This window comes from Chlorocebus sabaeus, chromosome 11, assembly GCF_047675955.1.
Source record: "Chlorocebus sabaeus isolate Y175 chromosome 11, mChlSab1.0.hap1, whole genome shotgun sequence".
Lineage (NCBI taxonomy): Eukaryota > Metazoa > Chordata > Mammalia > Primates > Cercopithecidae > Chlorocebus > Chlorocebus sabaeus.
The window spans coordinates 127960175-127968865 of record NC_132914.1 but is presented as its reverse complement, the minus strand read 5'-3'; the positions used below and the strand labels follow the sequence as shown (position 1 = coordinate 127968865).

General features: G+C 48.2%; 1 protein-coding gene across 1 annotated transcript; it reads left to right on the top strand.

The window, feature by feature from the left end:
- Positions 1-429: 429 nt before the first annotated feature.
- On the top strand, positions 430-6456 carry LOC140712828 (uncharacterized). The gene is made up of 4 exons (XM_073021315.1): positions 430-2391; positions 2669-2765; positions 5926-6049; positions 6324-6456. Exons 1-4 carry the CDS (start codon positions 1159-1161, stop codon positions 6454-6456), a joined length of 1587 nt encoding a protein of 528 aa, XP_072877416.1. The 5' UTR covers positions 430-1158.
- The last annotated feature ends 2235 nt before the right edge of the window (positions 6457-8691 follow it).

Below are 8691 nucleotides of genomic sequence, written 5' to 3'. Positions count from 1 at the left end.
TAAACACACATGAATCTCGGTGCTCCCGGGAAGGTATTCTGTAGACATGGTGGATGTGTCCCATCACCTGACTTTTAGTAAGGGCGATCGCCCTCCGCAGCGTGAGTGGGCCTCACCCAGTCAGCTGAAGGAAGGAGACATTCTGCCCCAAGACTTTAGCCTCAGCCTCAGCCTGGGTTTCCAGCCCATTGGCCTGTCCTGCAGATTTCAAACTTCACAGCTTCCAATCACATGAGCCAATCCTAAAAAATCTCATATCTGGATCCACATCTACATTTGTATACCCATATCCATACATATATCCATGAATACTTCCATATCCATACCTCCATCCATGTCCATGCCTCCATCCACATCCATGCCTACATGTACATACATATCTACATCTGTATCCATGCCTACGTCCACATCCATGCTTACGTCTGCATCCATGCCTACGTCCACATCCTATCTACACCCACATTCATATCCACACCCTCATCCACATCTACACCCACATCCATATCTACACCCACATCCGTGCCTACACTCACATCCACACCCACACCCACATCCACATCCATATCTATATCCACATCCATATCTACACCCACATTCATATCTACACCCTCATCCACATCTACACCCGCATCCATAGCTATACCCACATCCATATCTACACCCACATCTATATCCACATCCTATCTACACCCACATTCATATCCACACCCTCATCCACATCTACACCCACATCCATATCTACACCCACATCCGTGCCTACACTCACATCCACACCCACACCCACATCCACATCCATATCTATATCCACATCCATATCTACACCCACATTCATATCTACACCCTCATCCACATCTACACCCGCATCCATAGCTATACCCACATCCATATCTACACCCACATCTATATCCACATCCTATCTACACCCACATTCATATCTACACCCTCATCTACATCTACACCCACATCCATGCCTACACTCACATCCACACCCACACCCACATCCATATCTATATCCACATCCATATCTACACCCACATTCATATCTACACCCTCATCCACATCTACACCCACATCCATATCTACACCCACATCTATATCCACATCCTATCTACACCCACATTCATATCTACACCCTCATCTACATCTACACCCACATCCATGCCTACACTCACATCCACACCCACACCCACATCCACATCTATACCCACATCCATAGCTACACCCACATCCATTTCTACACCCACATCCACACCCACACCCATATCTATATCCACATCCTATCTACACCCACATTCATATCTACACCCTCATCCACATCTACACCCACATCCATATCTACACCCTCATCCATATCTACACCTACATCCATATCTACACCCACATCCATGCCTATACTCACATCCACATCCACACCCACACCCACATTCACATCCATATCTATATCCACATCCATATCTACACCCACATTCATATCTACACCCACATCCATATCTACACCCTCATCCACATCTACACCACATCCACATCTACACCCGCATCCATATTTACACTCACATCCATGCCTACACTCACATCCACACCCACACCCATATCTATATCCACATCCATATTTACACCCACATTCATATCTACACCCACGTCCATATCTACACCCACACCCATATCTATATCCACATCCATATCTACACCTATTTCAATATCTACACCCACATCCATATCTACAGCCTCATCCATATCTACCCCCACATCCCTGCCTACACCCACATCCATGCCTACACTCACATCCACATCTACACCCACATCCATATCTACACCCACATCCATATCTACACCCTGATCCATATCTACACCTACCTCCATGCCTACACTCACATTCCCATCTACAGCCTCATCCGTATCTACACCCTCATCCATATCTACATCCACATCCATATCTATACCCTCATCCATATCTACACACACATCCATATCTCACCCTCATCCATACCTCCATCCACATCCGTGCCTACATCTGTATTCATATCTACAGCCACATCCATATCTACAGACACATCCATATCTACACCCACATCCATATCTACACCCACATCCATTTCCAAGTCCGTATCTATATCTATACCCATAGTCACCTCTGTATGTATACCCATATCCATTTCCATATCTGTATCTATATTCATAGCCAAATCTGTATCTATACCTATATGTACCTCCATACCTATATTCATATTTACATCCAAATTTATTTCCATAGCCACATCTGTATATCTGTATTCATACCCATATCTGTATCTATACCCATATCTATGTCCATATTCATATCTATATCCATATCTATGCCTAAATCTGTACCCATATCTGTATCCATGTCCATCTAGACCCATATTCATATCTGTATCTATACCCATATTCATGTCCATATCCATACCTCTCTCTATATCAATATCCATATCCATATTCATCCATTCCCATGCTCATGTCCACTTCCACATCTACCTGTGTCCTGTTACTCTGCTTTCCTGGGACCCCTGGCTGAAACAGGAGGCTTCTGTTGAATTCACTGGATGTGGCAAATAAAGAAAGGTTTCTCTTATTCTGGGGTCTTTGGTGACCCCTGCTGGTCCCCTCTGTCAGTGGTTTCCTTGACCCTGGGGTGCTGCCCTCTCTGCAGCGTCAGCCTCTACTGGTTCTTGAAGAGAAGCAGCAGGCCAGCCCCACCCATCTAGATTCATACGTGGGGGCAGATCTCTCGGTCATGTGTCTCTCAGGTGCTAGCACCACAGCATGGAGTTATCTGAGTCGTCCTCTCAGAGCAGGAACTCACTCATCACCAAGGGGAGAGTGAGCGCCAAGCCATTCATGAGGAATCCACCCCATGATCCAACACCTCCCATCAGGCCCCACCCCCAACACTGGGGACCACATTTCAACATGAGATTTGGAGGGAACACACATCGAAACCACATCACCACACAGTTGTGATGAGATATAAACTCTATCATGGCAAAGGCAAAAAATGAAAAGAAATGAAGTTGAGTTTAACAATCAGTGGTAAGTGGCAGTTATAACCGCCGTGTCCTTCGTGTCATAGTGGAACGCTGAGGCACGGGGCAGCTTCCCATCACCTTACCTTTGATGATGGTACTTCTTAGCTTTCTTCTTCGGGCCTCTGTCTCCCCATTTGTAAGCAGAATATTGGATTTGCTGGTTCCTGCAGTCCTCCCAGGGTGCCATGCTAGGCTACTGACTGGAATCACAGAGGGGCCAGAGCTGACCGTCTCCAGAAGGGCCCGCCCAAGTAGGAAATGACAGACTCCCTGCCTTGTCATCTCCTCCTCCAGAGTGGACGTTTGGAGGCTTCACCGCACATGTGGGGATTGTGCTTGTTGACCTCGTAGTTCCCTCTGAAGAGGGTGTTTGGGTCTCAATAGAGGGCCAGTTGCTGCCCAGGTAAATAAGAAATCCTATAACATCCACAGCTTATATGGCATTAAAAACTCAAAGAAGGGCCGGGTGCGGTGGCTCACTCCTGTAATCCTAGCACTTTGGGAGGCCGAGGCAGGCAGATCGCAAGGTCAAGAGATCGAGACCAGCCTGACCAACGTGGTGAAACACCGTCTCTGCTAAAAGTACAAAAATTAGCTGGGCGTGGTGGCGGGCGCCTATAGCCCCAGCTACTCAGGAGGCTGAGGCAGGAAAATCACTTGAACCCGGGCGGTGGAGGTTGCAGTGAGCCGAGATCGCACCACTGCACTCCAGCCTGACAACAGAGTGAGACTCCGTCTCAAAACAAAACAAAATGAAACAAACAAAAAACCCCAAAAGACTCAAGTCCATATGTTTATTTGACAACCATTGCCCTTTTGGGGGATACAAAGGGAGCAGGAGGTCTTCAGGGCTGCTGAGGCAGAATTGGCACCATTTACTCAAAGCTTATTGCTTCCTGAGCTCTTGTCTGTTAAATGTTCCTAGATGGTTCTAGCCTATGAAACTCATCTTAGTTTGATTCAATTTTCCTGCCTCAGCCTCCTGAGGCATAGATATGGATATAGATACGGATATGGACATAGATATGGGTATAGATACAGATATGGATATGAATACAGATATAGATACAGATGTGGCTATGGAAATAAATTTGGATGTAAATATGAATATAGGTATGGAGGTACATATAGGTATAGATACATTCATGACCAAATGAACTATTTTGGGGAGACAGAAATTGCCTTTCCTGGTGAATAACAAGTTAGTGGATCATTGGAGGCCAATCCAAGGCCTGTTAGGAACAAATCCAGCCTTTGCAAGGATTATTTCCATCGAAAGATCAAACTGGGCTTGCTGTTGACCTGACCATGTATGTTGAGACCACAGTCCTCCGTCTTACTTGGGTCATGTTGACTCATAGTCGGTAGTTTGGAACCCACTTTATCCATGGAGATGGTGTTGGTGGTGGAAAATAAAGCATGGATAATTAAAAACAAAACTTCTGAAGTTACTGTCTGAGTTTTAATTTACCTTTGAGCCAACTTTTAAAACCAGTCTCCCTAATAAATGAGGGAGGGTGAGGGGTGAAGAGGAGGAAGACATCCCAGCAGCAGGTTAGGTGCCAGAAGGAAGCTGTCCTGGGGTTAAATGCTGGCCAAAGCTATTACTGAAATGGGTGACTCACATTCAGATGATGGAATCTGGCTGCATTTAGTGAGCTCTTGCATGTGTATATTTTTGTGCCATATACTGGACTTTCTTAAACTCAAGGTATTTGATGCACTTCATGTAGTGGTTCTGAGCAGGAGAGCCTGCAGCTGGACTGCTACCATTTAAATTCAGTGTCTGCCACTCACTAGCTGTGTGGCCTAGCGCAGGACTTGGGGTGAGGGGAGTGAGGTGCCAGGGGCAGTGCATGTACAGGCGGACCCCTGAGCAGGGTGCCTTCTTAAATTCTGGGCCAAGGTGTCTCACTTGCCTCGTCACAATCCCAACCCTGGAGTGACCCGGAGCCTTGTTTAGCTCTATACCTCAGTCTCTTCATCTGTGAAAGGGGGGTGACCGTGACATACACCTCATGGTGTTGCATTGTTGGGGATAGCTGAATTAAAATACTGGTGGTATTTAGGACGGCTCCTGGCACACGGCAGGCACTGGCCGAGCATCAGCTGTCACTCACACACCAAGGCTGCTTTCTCAAGGGCAGGAAGCAGGGGACCTTGCTTTTCCTTCTGGTGGCCCTGGAGTTTCCATGCATGTGCTGCTTGGAAGCTACTGACTTTCAACATCAAGCTCCTGCTGCACCCATTTTCTGGGGCTGGCCTGGTGCTTGGGAGCCTCATTCTTGCCTTGCCAGAGTCTCCCTGCTGGACTGGCCACTGGTAGGTTAGAGGAGGCTGCAAGCATGAGTGGGAGGGAGGAGCTATTGCCCTGCTTCCCTCTAGTTCCTGCTTTACTTCCTGTTCCTGCCTCACTTCCTGTTCCTGCTTTACTTCCTGTTCCTGCCTCATTTCCTGCACCTGCTTTCCTTTCTGTTCCTGCCTCACTTTCTGCTTCTGCTTTACTTCCTGTTCCTGCCTCATTTCCTGCTCCTGCTTTAGTTCCTTTTCTCCCTTTAGTTTCTGCTCCTGCTTTACTTCCTGTTCCTGTTGTGCTTCCTGCTCTGCTTTCCTTTCCCAGTTTACTTCCTGCTCCTTCGCTTCCTGCTCCTGCCTCACTTTCTGTTCGTTCCCTTCCTGCTTCTGGTTTACTTCCTGTTCCTGCCTCACTTCCTGCTCATTTGGTTCCTGCTTCTGCTTCTTGTTCCTGCCTCACTTCCTGCTCCTGCTTTACTTCCTGCTCCTTTGCTTCCTATTCCTGCTTTACTTCCTGCTCCTTTGCTTCCTGTTCCTGCTTCACTTCCAATTCCTACTTTGCTTCCTGCTTCTGCTTGGCTTCCAGTCTTGCCCTTCAGCTTCTACTCCTCGTTCTGCTCCTGCACTGCTGCCCCACAGCGCGACTTCCTGTTGGTGCAGGCGGGCTTGACCTTAGGACTTTGCAGCCGGAATTGGGAAATGGGCGGAAGGTGGGGACTCTGTGGCTGTGGGAATGTGGGGATGCCAGGAGCCTCCTACCCTGCTGGTGGGAGTGAAAAATGGTGCAGTCACTTTGGAAAACTATTTGGCTGCTTCTTAAAGAGTTCAACAGAGTCATACCATGTGACCCAGCAGTTCTCCTCCTAAGTATTGAACTGGGAGAATGAAAAACATACCTTCACACAAAGGCTTTCTACAGATGTTCCTCGTAGCATTATCCTAATTACTATAGAAACTTCAAACAGCCCGAATGCCCATCTGCAGGTGCCCACCTGAGCACGTGTGGCCCATGTGCCCAGGGACTCACTGGCCTGCCATCAGAGGCGATGCGCTGCAACTTCCCGCCACGGCAGGCATGGCCTTCGAGAGAGTGCATGACATGGAAGAAGCCAGATGACACTGCAAGACTTCATGGGTAGGACATTTCTGGGAGAGGCAAAATGGTAGAGACAAAAAGTAGATCCGTGGGTCCCTGAGGATGGGGGTGGAGATTGACTGCCAGGGGTATAGGGAAGCTTTCTGGACTGATGTGGCTGTCTTAGAACTGGGTTTTGGTGACGGTTGCTTAATTATATGTTTACTAAAAGCCACCCAATGCCTTCTTTACCATGGGTCAACTATATGTTCATTATAATCCTATAAAAGCTGCTTTTAATATAGTCATTGTCCAAATATTTAAGGTGGTGGATATCCCAGTTACACTGATTTGATCTTTATAAATGATATGAATGAAATGATCACATGAACCCCCCGCATATGTACACCTGTTGCATATCAGTTTAAAAAAAATAAAGTTAAAAATAAACGGTGCCTGGCCAACATGTTGAAACCCCATCTCTACTAAAAATATAAAAATTAGCCAGGCGTGGTGGCATACACCTGTAATCCCAGTATTCAGGAGGCTGAGCTAGGAGAATCGCTTGAAGCCGGGAGTCGTAGATTGCAGTGAGCTGAGAACGCACCACTGCACTCTAGCCTGGGAGACAGAGCAAGACTCTGTCTCAAAGAAAGAAACAAAAAACAGTGATTGTCTCCTTGCTCCGTGCAGGACTTGGGACTGGGACCTGCCCTCTCGCGGGCGCTTGGGGTGTTCTCTGCGTTCGCTCCGGTGGCTTGCAGAGCATGGGGTGAGCAGCAGAGAGTCCTCTGCCACAGCTTCCAGGAGAAGCTTGTGCCCAGCTGTGGATGCAGCTGCCTTGTCTCTGTGGCAACTGTTTTCTTAAAAACCTTGGGTCAATAGAATCTATGTCAATCAAATCCCATTTTCTCCTTGACCTGCATGACCCCTTAAGAGCTGAGTGTCATGCTGCTGAAGAGCGGCCTCTAGGACTTAAGGCCTGGAAAGATCCGCACACAATGGCACCTCTAGGGCGTCGCTCCGGGGCATCCCTGCTGAGAGTGCTTTTGTGAGATGGAGACCATTCAGGCCCGTGGAGGATCCCAGACAGCAGGTGGCTCTGGTGGTCAATGGATGGGATGAGCCTGTGGGCCTGTGCTTTCCTGTACAAGGGCCTCCTGAGGGGAGGACTCTGGGGAGTTTCCCACAATGCCCAGCGGCTCTGAGTAATCCTCCTGGGATGGGACAGAGGGAGCACACGGAAGGGAATTCGTAGGTTACCATGGCAGGGACAAACGGCTCAGCAGCTGGCTTGTCCCAAAGTGCTGTGGCAGTCTGAGCTCCAGTGGAATCCCAAGATTAAAAAAATAATAAGAAGAAAACAGGCTGGGCGTGGTGACTCAGGCCTGTAATCCCAGCACTTTGGGAGGCCGAGACGGACGGATCACCTGAGGTCAGGAGTTCAAGACTGGCCTGGCTAACATGGGGAAACCCCGTCTCTACTAAAAATACAAAAATTAGCTGGGCGTGGTGGCGGGCGCCTGTAATCCCAGCTGCTCAGGAGGCTGAGGTAGGAGAATCGCTTGAACCCGGGAGGTGGAGGTTGCAGTGAGCCAAGATTGCGTCACTGCACTCCAGCCTGGGAGACAGAGTGATACTCCATCTCTTAATAAATAAATGAATGAATGAATGCAAACCCATTGCCCTAAAGGAATGTAACAATGCCCTGACAGTCATGTTCTCGCCAAGGCTGCCTTGATAAGACGAGGCTGGCCGGGTAGTGGATGGGTTTAGACCTGGTTAGAACGTGACTGTGTCTCCATGAAATGGGGGTTATTTTATCCTCAGGCCGCTGTGGCATCCACATGCCTGCTCTGAGGTGGCGGGACAGGGTTCAGTGACCGGCTGAGCTGAGAGTGGTTGGGAGGACTGAAGGTTTGGAAGCTGTGAGGATAATGGTGCCACCGGCTTTGATCTTGTTGAATGTGAGATGCTGCTCAGACATGGTGGGGAAAGGGCTGTGGCCAGCTTTCACTATGGTGTGGACAGAGAAGGGGTCTGAGCTGGAGACAGACGGGAAGGTTATCGGGGGGAAGTGACGGCCGACCACCTGACAGTGGTTTCATTTTCTGGAGGATGCAAATTTACATATATTAAAAAAAAGAGCTGAGGGCAAGACCCTGTAAAAACAATCCGAAAATCAGTCAAAGAAGACAGATCTAGCTAAAAAGGCGGAGAAATCCACGTGGCCAGAGAGTAAAGAAATGAAACAATGCATTGAAAACAGCTCTTCCC

Bases quoted from the DNA above. Each gene is read 5' to 3' on its own strand.
- LOC140712828 (XM_073021315.1), top strand. From the start codon at position 1,159: ATGCCTACACTCACATCCACACCCACACCCACATCCACATCTATACCC. The intron at 2,392-2,668 runs GTATCTATACCC...CCCTCTCTGCAG, and splicing joins CTAGACCCATATTCATATCT to CGTCAGCCTCTACTGGTTCT. The intron at 6,050-6,323 runs GTGGGGACTCTG...GCCCATCTGCAG, and splicing joins AATTGGGAAATGGGCGGAAG to GTGCCCACCTGAGCACGTGT.